A 21069-nucleotide genomic window follows, 5' to 3' on the forward strand; every position below is an offset into this window, starting at 1 on the left:
AAAATTAGAACCCAGTATGTTGTCCTAGACAGCGAGTGCTCATCAGAGACATGGTATCATCAGGAGTGCCCCAGGGAAGTGTGATAGAACTACTGTAGTTCTCTATATACGTAAATGATTTGGCGGACGGGGTGGCCAGGAGTCTGTGGTTGTTTGCTGATGATGCCATGGTGTACGATAAGGTGTTGAAGTTGAGTGACTGTACAAAGATACAAGATGACTTAGACAAAGTTTCCAGTTAATGTGATGAAAGGCAGCTAGCCCTAAATAAGGAAACATGTATGTTAATGCAGATGAGTAGGAAGAACCAACCTGTTAATGTTCGGATACAGTATTACTAGTGTCCTGTTGACACAGTCAATTCATTTAAATATTTGAGTGTAATGTTGCAAAGCAATATGAAGTGTAACAAGCATGTGAAAACTGTGGTAGTGAACTTCACTTTATTCAGAGAATTTTAGGAAAGAGTGGTTCACCTGTAAAGAAGACTGCATATAGGATGTTGGTGTGACCTATCCTTGAGTACTGCTCGAGTGCTTGGGATCAGTACCACATTGGATTGAAGGAAGGCATTGAAGCAATTCAGAGGAGGACTGCTAGATTTGTTATTTGTAGGCTCAAACAAAACTTAAGTGTTACAGAGATGTTTCGGGAACTCACATGAGAATCCCTGAAGGGAAAGCGGCATGTTTTTTCGTGTGGTTTTTTTACCCCCAGGAAACACTATTGAGAAATTTTAGAGAACTGGCATTTGAAGCTGACTGCTGAATGACTCTGCTGCCACCAGTATACATCATGCATGAGGACCACGAAGATAATATATGAGAAATTAGGGCTCATATAGAGGTGTATGGACAGTTGTTTTTCCCTCACTCTATTTGCAAGTGTAACAGGAGGGGAAATGGCAAGTAGCGATACAGGGTACCCTCCACCACACCCCTTATGGTGGCTTGTGGAGCGTTGATGTAAATCTGTCATATGTCTTTGTATTGACAATTCCACATGAGTTTGCAGTTTTTTGTGATTTTTTATGCAATATAAAACTGTATCCATAAAAAGTATCTTTGTTTTTAGATACATTTTTCCTACGTGGAATGTTTCCCTCTATTATAACTGTATCCATAAAAACATTTTCTTGGTATATTCCAGTGAAATATCAACAAATGTGATTATACATTTCTCCTCATTGCAGAACATGAGGATACAACGGCACTGTATGACAAAATAACATCACTGCCAACTGCCGAATTGAAGTTTGAATCTGCACCCATGTCAGTGCCTGTGGCAGTAGAGTTCAAACCCCACCGGAACTGTTTCCTTAATTCTATTGATATAATAATATCCAGCCCACGAAACTGGATACCACAGTTTACAACAATGGATCTTGTAAGTGCATCTTATTATTATTATTATTATTATTATTATTATTATTATTTATCATCACATCAAAATAGTTAAAATCTCAATTTTTGGAGCAGTTTCCTCAAATATCAGACACAAGAAAAGCATAAAATTACTAGTTGGGCGAAGATGACTACATAGACCGACATTAGTGAAACTAGAAACATGTGCATTTCTCTCAAGACAGTACATGATGTAAGTTACATTGATGGGAAATCCAGGCTGGAATGCAGTAAGTACATATGTCCATTTTTGGCTTGTTTTGTCGCAAAATTCAAACTTTAAGAAAAATTACAATAAAAGTTGTAAAAAGCTGACTTAGGAATTCCAAAGTCTGTCATAACAGTCTGGCCAGAAGTACTGGCATGTATTTTATCAAGCCCTCATTTTATTTTCTAAATCTAATAATTTCTATTTATTCCTGATACTTACATCGAGTACTTATTGCAATATATATACAATACAAGTCCCACAGTGCTTAGAGCCATTTGAGCCATCAACCACAGACAAAGCGAATGGCAAGGGAGGGAATGTGTTCAACAGTTTAAATGAGCTTGGTGCAATCAATGTCCAGTACGGTATACTTGCATTTGAAGTGGCAATAAAGAAACTAGTTCAAATGATCATACACAAACTGCATTGGAGGTAGGTGGCTGTATGTACCAATTTTCTGTGGTTGAAAGAGTATTGAGAGAGCTGACTGAGAAAAAATGGGCAACAATGTTTTCAGTAAGAAAAACAGTCTAGGTTACAACTGACAGCAGAAGGTTTATTAACGCATTTTACCTTTTTGAGGCCCCTTCAGAATTTTTACATGGGAAAAAATAAAAGAAATAATTAGGGGCATGGTCCCATCTAGCATGAGATGGTGCTAAAAAAAAAATTTAAATGCCGTTTAAAAAGCCAGGAAGAGGGGAACTTGTGTTTGGGAACTGTGGGTAATGTATTAGTCATAAATAGAAAAAATTTGGTACGCACCTAGAATGTGAAAGTAAATTTTTTTTTAAAATTTTGATAATGAGAAGCTAAATTTGTAGTGGAGCCATACAAATGATGACAATTCTGACCTTTGGCAAAGGAATGGCAATGCTAAGATAGAACCACACTTGTAATCTTGAAACATACAAATTGCAACACAAACTGTAGCAATTGTGAACACACAACAATGTATATGCACACTACATATGATTGACAGGCAGAAAGCTACCGACATGGTGGACAGAAGCTCCAGGAGGTGGCATTTACATGTTTGGAAGCACTATAAATGAGAATAAGGTAAAACATATAGTGATAATTAAAGGCAATGAAAATGAAAAAAAGATTTAAAATAGGCGATAGAAGTAAAATTGATATAAAAGCAGAAGAAGGAATAAAATGTCTAATGCGCACGCACGCACACTCTCTCTCTCTCAACCTGCCCCAACTGCGAATGGCATAGGCGGTCAGGGTGAACCCACTGCGAAGTTCTTGCTGTAAACAATATGCAAAGCATTTGTATACAGCACAAACTTTTCTATTTCAAATAACAAAGAAATAATTAAAAAACTGCAAGGAAAGGCCTTTACAGCTACCTGTTGTATAGCTTCTCTTGAAGTAAGAATTTGTACACTAACATTCTTATTGACAATATGATCAGTGTTATTGTGTCATCTAATATTGTCCAAGAAAACCTGTCTTCTAACAGTCAGTTTAGTGCCAACAAGAGAAGAGAATTAACTTCACTTCTTAAATTGGCCACTCTTAAGTAGTGGGTCCAGACAAAATGAAGGGTTATAACATTAAAGTAGCTCACACCACTCATGACAAGATCCAGTATCATTTTATATGAAATTAGAAGCCATGTAAGAACAAATTCTCTTATTATGGTGTGTATAAACTTAAATGCAGTCAATACTGCATGTCTTACATTGCACAGACTGAGATTCCAAGATCATATGCTCACTGAAAACGGTACATTTAAAAATAATTCCTCACTCATTGAGCATTTAAAATTTAGACTCCTAGAGCCTGCATTAGAATTGCTCCAAATTTTGCATCATTCATGCAAGAGCAAAAAATTGACTTTGCTTGAGGAACTGGAGATTGTGAAACACTCATGTAGCTACAGATGTAGGTCTTAATGATTAACTAATTACTGAGAATCAGACCTTTTATGATCCAGTGATGGCAGTTCTTCAGAGTATAGCTGAGTACCACCGTAACTCCCCTTTTCAAGACATTAACTCATTTCTGTTTCTTAAATTTTACATCTGACTTATAAAAATGTACATAATTTATGTCCGTTTTCTATAGGAGTTGTAATGTCTATACAATTCTAATGTACATTTCGTCTTTACTCTTGATGAGAGCAGATGGTGCCATGTGTTAGATATTTTATTCCTGTTTTAACTAGGCCTACTTTTATATCTATTTTACCTCTGTAACCTGTTTTCTGAAGAAGAGAAATTTGTTAACATTGAGTATAGATTTAAGTGTTAGGAAGTCTTTTACAGAAGTATTTGTATGGACTTTAGCCGTGTATGGCAGTGAAATATGGACGATACACAGTTTTGGCAAGAAAAGTGAATAGGAGCTTTTGAAGTGTGTTATTACAGAAGAATGCTGAAGATTAGATGGGATGGATCACATAGCTAATGAGGAGGTAGTGAATAGAATTGGCAAGCAAAGACATTTGTGGCACAACACTGACTAGAAGAGGGGATTGGTTGGTAGGACACATTCCGAGGCATCAAGGAATCACCAATTTAGTACTAAGGAGAAATGTGGGGTGTATAAATTTTAGCAGGAGAACAAGATATGAATTCAGTACACAAATTCTGAAGGATGTAGCTTGTAATAGTTACTTGGAGATGATGAGGCTTCCTCATGACCGAATAGCATGAAGTGCTGCATCAATTCAGTCTTCGGACTTAAGACCACAACAACAACCTGTTTTAAATGCATTTTTCATTTTCATTGCCTTTTCTTACCACTATATGTTTTGCCGAATTCTCATTTATTGTACTTCCGAACAGGTAAATGCCAGCTAGCGAAGCTTCTGCCTGCTGTGTCAACAGCTTGCTGCCTGTCAGTCTTACGTATCGTGCGCATATGTTGTTACATATTCACATATTTAGCTTTTCGTTGCCAGTTTTGGGTAACATTTTTAAAAATCTCTTACTTTGGCATTCTAGGTACATACCAAAAGCGTGACTATTTGTGACTAATGCATTACCCATAGTTCCAAAATATAAGTCCCCTTCTTTCTGTCACCATCTTCTGATGCTAGGTAGGCCCTTACCCCTAATCTATTTCTATTTATTTTTTCCCATTTAAGAATACTGAAGATGCCTTGAGAAGGCAAAACGTGTAAATAAAGATGCTGTGGTCATTTGCAACCTGGACTATCTTTCTTGCTAAAAATACACAGGGTGTATACGACCAACGGAAAAACCCGGGAATTTTTCCATTGTTTTAGTTTTCAGTTAAATTTTTGTAACTGGTAAGAATCAATACTCCAACAAAGGATATTACAACAGAATAATACTGCAGCAATAAAACATGAACGAGAGAGAAAAAACGAAAATAAAACATAAGTTGTAAAGGAAATGTGCCATATACGACAACAAGACACAGTGCGCATACAAGCATCTGCCAACAGCAAAATGTGTCAAAGTCTTTAGGAAGACTATGCAATGTTTCATACCAAATTGCCTCTGATGAGCGTGACGTCACAACTGCTTACATTAGATTTGTTTGATCAGTTGCGAACGAACTCATGTGCATGCACTATTCAGTCGCATAAGAGTAGTACCTTCTCCCACTTCTGGCTACAGAAGTGTTGCATTTAGCTGTATAAGCAGAAGCAGCAAGCAGCCAGGTGCTACCCGGAAAATCTTTACTGGTGCGACTAAGCTGCCTCTAGATTCACGCATGCACAACAGGCCCGGATCTAGGGGGTGGGGGGCAATCTGGGGTATCTGCCCCTCAGCAATTTCGGGGAGTTGGGGGGGGGGGGGTGTAATTCATCTTCTTGTGGAAAAAGACCTTGTTTCACAAAGCAACTAGCATCCAGCGCAAGTTGGTCTATCAATTATTCGAATGATTTTGAAAAACATCCCTATTAGTTTTTGAACATTTTTCAATAAATTCTAAGTTGACTCTGAATGAATCATAAGTTGATTTTTGAATGTGTGCGTAGTGTACACGATGTCTCTGCCAGGGGAATTCCCGTCACATATAGAAATAAATTTTCCTGCAGACAAAAGGGGACAGGGCTATATGAACTGAGTGGAATAAAGCTGGTGAATGCCAGTCGCTGCTTATGTGGTTGACTTGGTTTGCAAATAATCAGCATTGTTATAATTACTAGCAAAATCCATAGAGTCAGACTACCAGAGTGGAAATAAATGACTAACAGGTAACAACAATTTCATAATATCTTCTCGTACTACTTTTTGATCTCGCGCTTCAGAAGCTAGAGAGTATGAATGAAATGTGAATTTATTTCCTAATATAAAACTTTTTGCGTGTAGTGGGTGTAATAGGCATTTGATAGTGGTACTTTGTGAATTATATCCTGTCATGTTATAAAAATAACCATTTGTGCCAAAACAGTCCTGTTTATTTGGTGTGTGTTACAATTGCTGCAATATTAGGCAGGCCTATTTTGTTTTATATAGCAGACAGTAACAAAATAAACATAATCAGATCGAGAAACCACACCAGTCTTGAGTACTATTTTAAAGGGGGTAGAATGTCAAACCAGCCAACTGGGAGCAGGACAGGCACCACAGGATATTTTAATTTCTACTGTTCTGAATATAGTTTGATGACACCCATTACAAAATATTGCACATTTGAATTCATCAGATCGAAATACAGCGACGTGTGATTGAAGAATGCTGTGTGAAGAGGCATGGCACTTTGGCATACTTAAGACGAAGTAACATGTCTTACATTTCCTCAAACACAAGTTTTATGTATCAGACTCTTCAGAAAGATGTGCAATATAAAATGAACATTTTTTTTTTTTTTTTTTTTTTTTTTTTTTTTTTTTTTCATCCTACCTCAAACGCTCGAGGGAGGAGGAGTGCCACTACCTAGTATTGCCCTGGATCGGAAATATTGTAGATCCGAGACTGATGCCCGTCGTAGTAGTAGTCGTCGTAGTAGTCTCCACGTGACCTGTGTTTATGTTTAGTGATTTTTGCTATTTCCTCTCATGTCAGATGAAAAACAAAACTGATGGCGCTATCAAGTGAATTGAAACACACTCACATAATTATGGAAGGCTAAAATATGTTATTAGTTTCAGATTTGATTTTATTTCATTTCCACCTTTCTGACAGTCAACCATTAATCGCCTTGCTAAAGAAATTTGGCTTTTATTAATCTTTTCTGCTGAGACAGTCAATTTATTTGAAACGAAGTGTTTTAACTCCACACTATTGGCTAATTTCAACTGTTCACTGCATTTCAAGTGCATGTTTTCATCTTGTAACAAATATGGCATTATGCCATTATAAAGAATCAAACATAAGGTAATACAGTACTGATACTCCAAGAAAATTTACATCCGAATCTGGACATACGAATGTGCACTTCAAGCCAAATTATGCATTTTTATATGGTTCACAAAATTCCGAAGCTTTTGGAGCATCCTCTAAGGTCTTGTTTCTTTTATGACGTAATGCAAGATCTTTTAATGTTTTACACATACGAGCCTATGGGCTTCCAGCGTCACCGTAGCTGCGTGAGTGTGGCGATGCCTGTTATCTGGCACTCTCTGGTAACTGCTGAAACGAACCTATTTCCAACAGGTCGCAGGAAAATATTGCGAATAGTTGTTTGAAAAGCGTTTATTTTGAAAGTAAATATCCTTTTACGCAAGATGAACTGTGTGTTGGAATGTACGAAGAATTTCTTAAATCACAGAGCATTTTACTCTCATTTAAAAATCAACTCTTTGAGGATGACCATTATACGTGTAAGCTTTTCTTTTCTTGTAGCAACACTCTGTATGTTAATTTAAATCATTACCTTTTACTATGTGTGTTCGTGCTACTTAACAATGTCCTATCGGCTGGCAAGATGACGTGACATGTGCTATGACTGGCTTAGAAAAGTGCATCGCAATCTTGATTTCAGTGCTTCGGAAAGTAATATGCAGTGTTTGGTGGAATTGGAATTTATACTTTCGTAATACGAAAATATGCAGTGTACACATTGCTGCACATCAGACGTCTTTACAAAATGTGTTTTTGCCCAGAGTTTTGTTTTCTGAAGTGTTGGGAAATTCTACACTGGTGTCAAAACCATAACCATTGAAAAGGATTGATAAGTTTTACAGTTCTGAGGAAAAGTATAGTGTCACCTACCGAAAAAAATTTATTTTCATCTGGGAGAAAGTGTATTATTAACAAGGAAATGAGGGTCCTCTCCCTCTCCATTTATACACACAGATTCATCATTAAGATTGCTGCATCATAACCTTAGAGTAGGATGATTCACATGGTACAAATAATGCGTGGGTGGGGAGGGGGGGGGTGGGGAGCACCTGTTGTTGTTGTTGTGGTCTTCAGTCCTGAGACTGGTTTGATGCAGCTCTCCATGCTACTCTATCCTGTGCAAGCTTCTTCATCTCCCAGTACCTACTGCAACCTACATCCTTCTGAATCTGCTTAGTGTATTGATCTCTTGGTCTCCCTCTACGATTTTTTTCCCTCCACTCTGCCCTCCAATGCTAAATTTGTGATCCCTTGATGCTTCAGAACATGTCCTACCAACCGATCCCTTCTTCTAGTCAAGTTGTGCCACAAACTTCTCTTCTCCCCAATCCTATTCAATATCTGCTCATTAGTTATGTGACCTACCCATCTAATCTTCAGCATTCTTCTGTAGCACCACATTTCGAAAGCTTCTATTCTCTTCTTGTCCAAACTATTTATCGTCCATGTTTCACTTCCATACATGACTACACTCCATACAAATACTTTCAGAAATGACTTCCTGACACTTAAATCTATATTCATTGTTAACAAAATTCTCTTCTTCAGAAACGCTTTCCTTGCCAGTCTACATTTTATATCCCCTCTACTTCGACCATCATCAGTTATTTTGCTCCCCAAATAGCAAAACTCTTTTACTACTTTAAGTGTCTCATTTCCTAATTTAATTCCCTCAGCATCACCCGACTTAATTAGACTACATTCCATTATCCTCATTTTGCTTTTGTTAATGTTCATCTTATGTCCTCCTTTCAAAACACTATCCATTCCGTTCAACTGCTCTTCCAAGTCCTTTGCTGTCTCTGATAGAATTACAATGTCATCGGCGAACCTCAAAGTTTTTATTTCTTCTCCATGGATTTTAATACCTACTCCGAATTTTTCTTTCGTTTCCTTTACTGCTTGCTCAATATAAAGATTGAATAACATCGGGGAGAGGCTACAACCCTGTCTCACTCCTTTCCCAACCACTGCTTTCCTTTCATGCCCCTCGACTCTTATAACTGCCATCTGGTTTCTGTACAAATTGTAAATAGCCTTTCGCTCCCTGTATTTTACCCCTGTCACCTTCAGAATTTGAAAGAGAGTATTCCAGTTAACGTTGTCAAAAGCTTTCTCTAAGTCTACAAATGCTAGAAACGTAGGTTTGCCTTGTCTTAATCTTTCTTCTAAGATAAGTCGTAAGGTTAGTACTGCCTCACGTGTTCCAACATTTATACGGAATCCAAACTGATCTTCCCCGAGGTCCGCTTCTACCAGTTTTTCCATTCGTCTGTAAAGAATTCGCGTTAGTATTTTGCAGCTGTGGCTTATTAAACTGATAGTTCAGTAATTTTCACATCTGTCAACACCTGCTTTCTTTGGGATTGGAATTATTATTTTCTTCTTGAATTCTGTGGGTATTTCGCCTGTCTCATACATCTTGCTCACCCGATGGTAGAGTTTTGTCATGACTGGCTCTCCCAAGGCCATCAGTAGCTCTAATGGAATGTTGTCTACTCCCGGGGCCTTGTTTCGACTCAGGTCTTTCAGTGCTCTGTCAAACTCTTCACGCAGTATCTTATCTCCCATTTCATCTTCATCTACATCCTCTTCCATTTCCATAATATTGTCCTCAAGTACATCGCCCTTGAATAAACCCTCTATATACTCCTTCCACCTTTCTGACTTCCCTTCTTTGCTTAGAACTGGGTTGCCATCTGAGCTCTTGATATTCATACAAGTGGTTCTCTTCTCTCCAAAGGTCTCCTTAATTTTCCTGTAGGCAGTATCTATCTTACCCCTAGTGAGACAAGCCTCTACATCCTTACATAGCCATTTTGCACTTCCTGTCGATCTCATTTTTGAGACGTTTGTATTCCTTTTTGCCTGCTTCATTTACTGCATTTTTATATTTTCTCCTTTCATCAATTAAATTCAATATTTCTTCTGTTACCCAAGGATTTCTATTAGCCCTCGTCTTTTTACCTACTTGATCCTCTGCTGCCTTCACTACTTCATCCCTCAGAGCTACCCATTCTTCTTCTACTGTATTTCTTTCCCCCATTCCTGTCAATTGTTCCCTTATGCTCTCCCTGAAACTCTCTACAACCTCTGGTTCTTTCAGTTTATCCAGGTCCCATCTCCTTAAATTCCCACCTTTTTGCAGTTTCTTCAGTCTCAATCTGCAGTTCGTAACCAATAGATTGTGGTCAGAATCCACATCTGCCCCTGGAAATGTCTTAAAATTTAAAACCTGGTTCCTAAATCTCTGTCTTACCAATATATAATCTATCTGATACCTTTTAGTATCTCCAGGATTCTTCCAGGTATACAACCTTCTTTTCTGATTCTTGAACCAAGTGTTAGCTATGATTAAGTTATGCTCTGTGCAAAATTCTACAAGGCGGCTTCCTCTTTCATTTCTTCCCCCCAATCCATATTCACCTACTATGTTTCCTTCTCTCCCTTTTCCTACTGACGAATTCCAGTCACCCATGACTATTAAATTTTCGTCTCCCTTCACTACCTGAATAATTTCTTTTATCTCGTCATACATTTCATCAATTTCTTCATAATCTGCAGAGCTAGTTGGCATATAAACTTGTACTACTGTAGTAGGCATCGGCTTTGTGTCTATCTTGGCCACAATAATGCTATGCTGTTTGTAGTAGCTAACCCGCCCTCCTATTTTTTTATTCATTATTAAACCTACTCCTGCATTACCCCTATTTGATTTTGTATTTATAACCCTGTAATCACCTGACCAAAAGTCTTCTTCCTCCTGCCACCGAACTTCACTAATTCCCACTATATCTAACTTTAACCTATCCATTTCCCTTTTTAAATTTTCTAACCTACCTGCTCGATTAAGGGATCTGACATTCCACACTCCGATCCGTAGAATGCCAGTTTTCTTTCTCCTGATAACGACGTCCTCTTGAGTAGTCCCCACCCGGAGATCCGAATGGGGGACTATTTTACCTCCGGAATATTTTACCCAAGAGGACGCCATCATCATTTAATCATACAGTAAAGCTGCATTTCCTCGGGAAAAATTACGGCTGTAGTTTCCCCTTGCTTTCAGCCGTTCGCAGTACCAGCACAGCAAGGCCGTTTTGGTTAATGTTACAAGGCCAGATCAGTCAATCATCCAGACTGTTGCCCCTGCAACTACTGAAAAGGCTGCTGCCCCTCTTCAGAAACCACATGTTTGTCTGGCCTCTCAACAGATACCCCTCCGTTGTGGTTGCACCTACGGTACGGCCATCTCTATCGCTGAGGCACGCAAGCCTCCCCACCAACGGCAAGGTCCATGGTTCATAGGGGAAGGAGCACCTGTTATAACTGAGATATTGCTGAAATGAGGGAGTTCTGTCAGTTATGGTTCATGTGTATGTCAGTGCAAGATATATTCGAGGACACTGGGCCCAGCATTGTGTCGTATCACACAGTTTCTGTTCAAACATTATGAGACGTGACAGGTTTCAGCCTCTCCTTCAAATGACAATTCACTAGAAAACAACTAGAGAGTAAATTAGCTATGTCCCATTAAACAAAATGACACAATATTATGAGAACAATAGTTGCTACTCGCCACACACACACACACACACACACACACACACACACACACACACAGGCAAATCACATGCACATGACCACAGACTACCAGCAGCAGCAGCAGTGCATAATGGGAGTGGCAACTGGGGGGAGTAAGGAGTCTGAAGGTTACACTGAGGGTGGACTAGAGAGGGTAGCAGAAAAGAAGGGAAGTAAAAACACTGGGTGTGTTGGTGGAATAGAGAGATGTGTAATGCTGGAATGGGAACAAGGTAGGGGCTAGATAGGCGAGGACACTGACTAAGGAAGGTTGAGGCCAGGGGAGTTATGGAAACATGGGATATATTGCAGGGAGAGTTCCCACCTGTGCAGTTCAGAAAAGCTAATGTTGGTGGGAAGGATACACACGACACAGGCTGTGAAGCAGTCATTTAAATGAAGAATAGTGTGTTGGGCAGCGTGTTCAGCAACAGGGTGGTCCAGTTGTTTCTTGGCCACAGTTCATGTGGACAGACAGCTTGATGGTTGTCATGTCCACATAGAATGCAGCACAGTGGTTTCATAGCCCTGCCATTGATGGGATAGGTGATGTTTGTGGCCAGACTGGAGTCGGTGGTGGTAGGAGGATTTGTGGGACAGGTTGTGCATCTAGGTCTATTACAGGGGTATGAGCCATGAGTTAAGATTGTTGGGAGCAGCAGTTGTGTAGAGGATGGATAAGTATATTGTGTAGATTCAGTGGACGGCAGAATACCACTGTGGGAGGGGTGGGCAGGACTTTTCTCATTTCAGGGCACGATGAGAGGTAGTCGAAACCTGGTGGAGAATGTAATTCAGTTGCTCCAATTATGAGGGTAATGCTTGTCTGTGGCCGGATGGAAAGACTTTGGGAGGTGGTGGGTGACTGAAAAGATAAGACACAGGAGATTTACTTTTGTACAAGGTTGGAAGGACAATTACAGTCTGTAAAGGCCTCAATGAGACCCACAACACATTTCGAGAGGAACTGCTCATCACTGCACCTGCGGTGGCCACAGGTGGCAGTAATGCTGGTGGTTAGTAGGTCTGATATGGACAGAGGTACTGAAGAAGCCATCTTGGAGGTGGAGGTCAACATCTAGGAAGGTGGCTTGTTGGCTGGTGAAGTGAATGGGGGAGAAGGTGTTGAGGTTCTGGGAGAATGTGGATAGAGTATCTTCACCCTCGATCCAGATTGCGAAGATGTCATCAGTGAATCTGAAATAGGTCAGAGGTTTAGGATCCTGGGTATTTAAGGAGGATTCCTCTAGATGGCCCATGATTAGGTTGGCATAGGACGCCCATAGCCGTGTCCCAGATTTATTTGTATGTAATGCCTTCAAAGGAGAAGTAATTGTGGGTAAGGGTATAGTTGGTCGTGGTGACTAGGAAGGAGGGTGTTGGTTTGGAATCCATCGGACATTGGGAAAGGTAATGTTCAATAGCAGTAAGGCCATGGGTATTAGGGATGTTAGTGCGAAGGGAAGTGGCATTAATAGTGATGAGCAAGGCACCATGGGGAACAGGAACTGTGGTGAGTCTATGGACGAAATGTTTGGTATCTTTTTAGAGGAGGTAGGTTGTGGGTAATAGGCTGAAGGTGTTGGTCTATAAGAGCAGAGATTCTCTCAATGGGGACACAGTAACCAGCCATGATCGGGTGTCCTGCTTGGTTTGGTTTATGGACTTTAGGAAGCATGCAGAAGATAGGAGTGTGGGGGGTGGTAGGGATGAGGAGGGAGATGAACTCTGGGCGAGAGACTGCAGATCATGCTAGACTTCTAGAATGGGGTCACTGTTCAAGGTTTATGGGTGGATGTATATGACAGCTGGCGGAGTCGTTCTGCCAGGTAATCCCTGCGGTTCAAAACTACGGTGGTGGAGCCTTTTTCCGCAGGTAGGATTATAAGGTCAGGATCAGTTTTTAGATGGTGGACTGCAGTTCTTTCTGTGGGTGTAAGGTTACTTTGCATGTTGAGGGAAGGTTCAAGGTTAAGAAATTCTGTAAAGTTAAGAGGGATGATTTGGGGGCAGTGGGGGTGGATCATCGATGGATGGAGGAGTGAAGTAAGGCAGGCGGGGTTCAACATTGGTCATAGGTAGTGTTGTTGGCGAAAAAATGTTTCCACTGTAGGGATCGGGAGAAGGAAAGATGGTCTTAACAAGTCCTGCCTGATTGAATTAGGGAGTGGGGCAAAAGATGAGGCCTTTGGAAAGGACTGATATTTTTGCCAGGGCTAAGGCTTTTGGAGGAAGGGTTGATGACTGTGTTTCAGGTCTGTTTAGGTTCTGTGTTGTGGTGGGAACGAGTTTTGGAGTGTGGGGTAAATGTAGTAGGTCTGAGAGACAGAGTTTATCAGCTATGAGGGGGCATGGGGGAGGTGTGGACAGTGGTACTCGAAGGCATGAGTGGGAAGTGAGCAGAGTGGAGAGTTTTTTGAGGTAGCATTGTGCATGTTGCTCTAGTTCCTGGTGGGCAAATGTTTCAATGTTTGTTGTGGGTTCCAGGAATTTGCCATTGCATAGCAGGAGAATTTTACGGATGGAAAGAAGGTATTGCAAGGAGGTTTGGGTTTTATTGATGTGGTTTTGTAGGACTATGTTACTGAGGGCTAAGGATTGGCGGAATCTGAACAGATGGAAGTCATTCTGGAAGGAAGGGTGGCAGCCAGAGATGGGTAACGTGATGGTAAGGTCATTAGGGGAGGTTCCATGAGCAAAGCAACAATGCAGGAACAGTATATGGGACTCCGTTCTGGCTAGGAATAAGGAAACTTTGCTGTATTGACACAAATGGAAGGAGCAAGGATCCATGGTGGTGAAAAAAGTGAAAAAAATACATAAATAACATAGAATTACGTCCAAAAAAAATCGCAAAAATACACCCAAATAGTGGAAGAAAATCACAGAAAGGATGAAACAGATGAAATAAGGGGAAACAAGATGAAATTTGAGAGAGTACGATGGTAGTGAAAGGCAAAACCCACTGAAACTGGTGGGAAGTCTCAGTGAGATTGAAGAAAAACTGTAAGTAAAAAAACGTTTTACTGTGAGTTGCCTGTCTGAGGGTGGATAGGTGTGAAGAAGGGGACTGCAGATGTGAGTGGATGAGGTGAAATTATTAGGTATGAACTGGGATAGAATGAAGGTGTGGGTAGGGGTTGGTAGGATGAGATACAAGATCGTGTGCGACCGGAGAGGTGCAGGAAATAACACGTGAAAATACAAGGCCTGACGGATTCCAAACCAACAACCTCCTTCCTAGTCACCATGACCACCTATATCCTCACCCACAATTACTTCTCCTTCGAAGACATTACCTACAAACAAATCTGGGGTGTGGCTATGGGCATCCAATGCCAACCTATTCATGGACCATCTAGAGGAATCCATCCTAAACACCCAGAGTCCCCACCCTCTCACCTGGTTCACATTCATTGGTGACATCCTTGCAGTCCGGGTCACGAGTGAAGACATCCTATCCACATTCCTCCAGAACCTCAACATCTTTTCCCCCATTCATTTCACCTGGTCCTACTCCGCGCAACAAGCCACCTTCCTAGATGGTTGACCACCACCTCAAAGATGGCTACATCAGTACCTCCGTCCATATCAGACCTACCAGCAATACCTTCACTTCGACAACTGCCACGTGTTTCACACCGAGAAGTCCCTTCCATACAGCGTAGCCACCCACGGCTGTCGCATCTACATTGACAAGCAGCCCTTCCCAAAATATACAGAGGGTCTCACTGAGGCCTTTACAGGCCATAATTGCCCTGACAACCTTGTACAAAAACAAATCTCCTGTGCCTTATCTTTCCAATCACCCACCACCTCCGAAAGTCTCACCATTCTGGCCACAGAGGGGCATCCCCTTGTAACTCAGTGCTATCTAGGACTGGAGCAACTGAATGACATTCTCCGCTAGGGTTTCGACTACCTCTCGTCGTGCCCTGAAATGAGAAGTGTCCTGCCCAGTATCCTTCCCACCCCTCCCACAGTGGTATTCCACCGTCCACTGAACCTACACAATATCCTCGTCCATCCCTACTCAACCCGTGTTCCCAACCCCTTACCTCATGGCTCGTATCACTGTAATAGACCTAGATGCAAGACCTCTCTCATACATCCACCCACCACCACCTTCTCCAGTCCGGTCACAGCCATCACTTATCCCATCAAAGGCAAGGCTATGTGTGAAACCAGTCACGTGAAGTACAAGCTAAGCTGCAAACACTGTGCTGCATTCTATGTGGGAATTACAACCACTAAGCTGTCTGTCCACATGAATGGTCACCAACAAACTGTGGCCAAGAAATAACTGCACCACCCTGCCAACCATGACGTCCTTCATTGAAATGTCTGCTTCACAGTCTGTGTCATATGCACCCTTCCCACCAACACTAGCTTTTCTGAATTGCATAGGTGGGAACTCTCTCTGCAATATATCCTATGTTCCCGTAACCCTCCTGTCCTCAACTTTCATTAGTCATTGTCCTCACCCATCCAGCCCCTACCTTGTTCCCGTTCCTGCACTACACAGCCCTCTATTCCACCAACACATCCAGACTTTTTACTTCTCTTCTTTTTCACTATCCCCTCTGTCTAGTCTCCCGACTGCACCTAGCTACCCTATCCCAACACTTCGCCATCTCCATACCCTATCCTGCCATCCCTTTCCCTGCCTGCCCCAGCTTCCTCCTTACTCCCACCCAGTTGCCTCTTCCATGATGCACTGCTGCTGCTGCTGCTGCTGCTGGTGGTGGTGGTTGTAGCCTGGCTTCAGCTGCTAGAGACTGTGGTCATGTGTGTGGTGAATTGCCTTTGTGTGTGTGTGTGTGTGTGTGGTCTGAAAGCTTATTTTGTGACAGTCCTTTAGTTGTGCCTATTTGCTACTCAGCATCTGTTGTGACTTGCCGATCATTCAAAGCGCCGCCGCGAAATTACGCATGTCCTCTACGTGCGGCGCTGTCTGCCAGCCGAGCAGCAGCCGCTAGACTGGGACTCAGTGCTCATTCGAATGCTAACGTGTACACATATCTTATATGTGTTGTGTCGTTCTGAAATATATTTGTTAAACTTGACGTTATAACAATTGGCGACGAGGTAGTGGATTTTTCCTTTTCACCGTTGACCCACAGGGTTCCATGGCTACTGTCAAGCAACTATTGCAAAATCTCCTTGAACAGCAAACGCTTCTAACAGTGGCAATTCGCGATTTCGTCGCGGCGTCAAATGCGGGGCGTTTCTCGTCATTGGCTGTACCTCCTTATCCTCCTTACGACGAGACGGCGGAAGACTGGTCTGATTATGAAAAACGTCTTCGACAGCACTTCTTGGCATTTCATGTCACAGACGAACAACCATGGATTTCACCTCAAATGTATCGGTTGTTGTCGCAATTGGCTCCTTTGAAGGATCCTGCATCTTTGTCCTTTGCTGAAATGTGCTCACTTCTGTTTGTCTATTTTCAAAAGCAAACACATGTGGTAGCCTCTCGTGTTGCCTTTTATCGTTGTCAAAAATAGCCACATCAATCCTATCGCGCTTGGGCTGCTGAACTTCACGGCCTCAGTCGAAAGTGTCAATTTGTTACTGACGTTCACAAAGAATCCTTTGCAGATTCCATGGTAAGGGATGCTATTATCCGGTCAGCGCCCAACAAAGAAGTTCAGCAACATGCCCTTCAGTTGGCGAATCCGACTCTAGATGAAGTTCTCTCCATTGCGCCGTCTTTCAAAATTTCTCACACCGCTGGGGTGCAAATAGAGGCGTGGGGTGATGTCTGGGAAATACAACCTCTGTGCGCGGTTGACGACGCGTGCGGCGCGTCCCCGCCGGCCGACGTGGCCGCAATGCGCTCCCACGTGCAGCCTCAGCCTAGCCGTAAACAACCCGCTAAGAAACTGCAGCAAAACCCCTGGCAACTTCCTTCATGTCCCCAATGTTGGGCTGTGTGTCACAATTGTAAAAAGAAAGGTCATGTGTCTTCCGTTTGCAAATCCGACCGCATACATGATGTTCATGAACGTGACGCTGATTCTGATTCTGTGTTGTCTGTCAATTGCACTTCTTCCCTTTCAGGAAAGTTATTCCTCACTGTCCAAATCCTTGGCCGAGATGTTCACATGCAAGTGGATACCGGTTCTGCTGCCACTATAATTAATTCTCAGACGTATCTTCAGTTGGGTTCTCCACTCCTGTCACCTGTCACTCGGCAATTATGGACGTACAATAAACAGAAGATTTCTCTCTTGGGACAGTTTAATGCTGAGGTATCTTACAAATCCGTCGTTCGCACTGTTCCCATATTTGTGGTCGACCAGAGCAACGCAGAAAATCTTTTTGGTTTTGATGCCTTTCGCGTTTTTGGGTTCTTCATAGATGACTCTGTCAATATTGTCTCTGATGCTATTCCTTATGCTCAACTGGATTCCTTGTCGACGACATTTTCGTCCCTTTTTTCTCCTGGGTTAGGCCGTGCAAAGGACTTTGAAGCTCTTATCATGCTCAAACCCACTGCTCGGACTAAGTTTTTTCGGGCTCGGCCCATTCCTGTGGCCCTTCGTGATCGGGTAAAACGGGAGTTGGATTGTCTCACTACTTCAGGGGTCTTGCTTCCTGTCACTTCCAGTGAGTGGTCCTCTCCTGTCGTTGTCGTCGCTAAGCCAAATGGTGATATTCGTCTCTGTGGCGATTTCAGAGCCACTGTAAATGCTCAATGCCTCATCGACACTTACCCTATGCCCCGTCCTGAAGAACTGTTCACTAAACTTGCTCGAGGCCAGTATTTTTGTAAAATTGACCTGTCAGAAGCTTATCATCAACTTCCTCTCGACACTGCTTCCCGGCAGTTTCTGGTCCTTAACACGCCTTTCGGCCTCTATCAATACCAACGCTTGCCATTCGGGGTTGCTAGCGCCCCTGCTCTCTTTCAGCGATTCTTGGAACAATTATTGCTCACTGTCCTGGGTGTATCAATTACATGGACGACATTATAGTCACTGGCTCCACCACTGAAGAACATCTTCAAAATCTCCGCACACTTTTTCATGTCTTACAGACTGCCGGTCTTAAGTGTAATCTTCAGAAATCACAATTTTTTCAGGCATCTATTACGTACTGTTTTTGGTGGGGTTTAAGGGCGCTCAACTACTGAGGTCATTAGCGCCCAGTCACAATTGTTAGAGCACATAGAATCTAGTAAAACTCAAGGGGGGGGGGGGGGGGGGGGAGGACACCAGAAAGTCCTTACAAAGATGCAGATAAAATAAGTAAAAGAGTTAGATGTCTTTGGACAAGCCAGTCAAAGTTATAAAACGAAGAACACGAGCAGCTGCTCGAGTGACATCAGCTAAAATATCCAGTAAAGTAGATGGCAGGGACAGGACAACACGAGATTGACTAAAGCGGGGACACGACAATAAAACATGGCGCACTGTTAATGCTTGACCACAAGGGCACTGCGGGGCTGGGTCACCGGCAATGCCCAATCCACAACCTGGTCAGAAGGACCTCTTCTCCCCGAGATGGTCGGGAGGAGGTTGTCCAAGCAGTTGCGAATGGTTTTACTGCCCAGAGCTTGTTTCCTTGAAGGGATGACCAAGTATCCCACCACAACGACACAAGCCTCTTACAAACAACCCCACTAACGTCAGATGACGGGACACAATGGGAGGCTGGCCGAGGCAGGAGGACTGCAGCCTTGGCTGCAGCATCAGCAGCCTCATTCCCAGGCACTCCTACATGTCCGGGAACCCACAGAAAGCTGACAGGAGAACCATCATCAGCGAAAGAATGGAGGGACTGCTGGATCCGTTGCACCAAGGGATGGACCGGATAGGGAGCTCCAAGGCTCTGAAGAGCACTGAGTGAATCAGAGCAGAGTACATACGATGAATGGCGGTGGCGGCGGGCGTACTGAACGGCCTGATGGAGAGCAAAAAGCTCGGCCGTAAAGCTGGAACATTGGTCGAGGAGCCGGTATTTAAAAGTGACGGCCCCGACGACAAAGGCACAGCCGACACCATCGTCAGTTTTGGAGCCATCGGTGTAAATAAAGGTGTAACTGGCAAGTTGCGCACGAAGTTCGACAAACCGTGAGCAATACACTGCAGCCGGAGTACCCTCCTTCCGGAGCGAGCAGAGGTCGAGATAAATATGAACCGGAGCCTGGAGCCAAGGTGGTGTCGGGCTCTCACCCTCTCTGAAGGTGGTAGGGAGGGCAAAATCCAATTGTTGAAGCAGGCGACGGAAGCGGACTCCAGGGGGCAACAGGGCAGACACATACAACCCGTACTGACGGTCGAGAGAATCGGCGAAGAAGGACTGATAAGAGGGGTGGTCGGGCATTGACAACAGCCGGCAGGCATACCGACACAGCAGTATGTCGTGCCGGTAGGTCAATGGTAATTTGGCAGCTTCAGCATAAAGACTCTCAACGGGACTAGTGTAGAAGGCTCCGGTTGCAAGACGTAACGCCCGATGGTGGATGAGTTGAGACGGCGTAAGAGGGATGGCCAAGCAGACGAGTAGACGAAGCTCCCATAATCCAGCTTCGATCGGACTATGGACCATTGCAAGCGAAGCAGGACAGTGCGATCCGCTCCCCAAGATGAACCACTAAGAACTCTGAGGACATTAAGGGAACGTGTACAACGGGCCGCCAAATAAGAGATGTGCGGAGACCAACAAAGTTTCCTGTCCATTGTGAGCCCTGGAAACTTAGTTGTTTCCACGAATGGGAGAACAACGGGACCGAGATGTAAGGATGGCGGAAGGAACGCTTTATATCGCCAAAAGTTGATACAAACCGTCTTCTCTTCAGAGAACCGGAAGCCATTTGCCACGCTCCATGAGTATAGGCTGTCTAGACAACGCTGAAGGCAGCGCTCCAGGAGGCATGTTCTCTGGGCACTGCAGTAGATCGCGAAGTCATCGACAAAGAGAGAGCCTGAGACATTAGGGGGAATGCAATCCATAATTGGATTGATCGCGATGGCAAAAAGGGCTACGCTCAAGACGGAGCCCTGAGGCACTCCGTTCTCCTGGATGAAGACTTCTGACAATACAGAACCCACACGTACCCTAAACTTTCGATCTGTTAAAAAGGAATCAATAAAAAGGGGCAGGCGACCGCGTAGACCCCACCTGTGCATAGTGCGGAGGATACCTCCTCTTCCAACAGGTATCATAAGCCTTCTCCACATCAAAGAACACGGCTACCGTTTGGCGCTTTCGCAAAAAGTTGTTCATGATGAATGTCGACAAGGTCACAAGGTGGTCAACAGCGGAGCGGCGGCGACGAAAGCCGCATTGAACATTGGTAAGTAGCCGTCGAGATTCAAGACTCCAGACTAACCGATTGTTAACCATGCGCTCCATCACCTTACAGACACAGCTTGTAAGAGAAATGGGGCGGTAACTAGAAGGAAGGTGTCTATCCTTCCCAGGTTTGGGCATAGGAACGACGACGGTGTCACGCCAACCCATGGGGACCTGACCTTCGGTCCAGATGCGATTGTAGGTACAAAGAAGGAAGCTTTTGCCCGCCGGAGAAAGGTGTGCCAGCATCTGAACGTGAATGGCATCTGGCCCCGGAGCAGAGGACCGGGAC

At 43.2% G+C, this 21069-nt stretch overlaps 1 protein-coding gene across 4 annotated transcripts in view; it reads left to right on the forward strand.

The window, feature by feature from the left end:
- The window catches only part of LOC126260895 (mucosa-associated lymphoid tissue lymphoma translocation protein 1 homolog), a 143689-nt gene that overhangs the window by 114943 nt on the left and 7677 nt on the right, over positions 1-21069 (forward strand). For 3 of the 4 annotated variants that reach the window (XM_049958346.1, XM_049958345.1, XM_049958347.1), the window contains one exon: positions 1193-1386. In XM_049958346.1, the coding sequence (XP_049814303.1) occupies positions 1193-1386 (194 nt within the window). Of the gene's footprint in view, positions 1-1192; positions 1387-1478; positions 1634-21069 lie in introns of all 4 variants that reach the window. The other variant, XR_007546658.1, reaches the window with a different exon arrangement.

The sequence above is a fragment of the Schistocerca nitens genome, chromosome 5 (genome assembly GCF_023898315.1).
Source record: "Schistocerca nitens isolate TAMUIC-IGC-003100 chromosome 5, iqSchNite1.1, whole genome shotgun sequence".
Taxonomy (NCBI): domain Eukaryota; kingdom Metazoa; phylum Arthropoda; class Insecta; order Orthoptera; family Acrididae; genus Schistocerca; species Schistocerca nitens.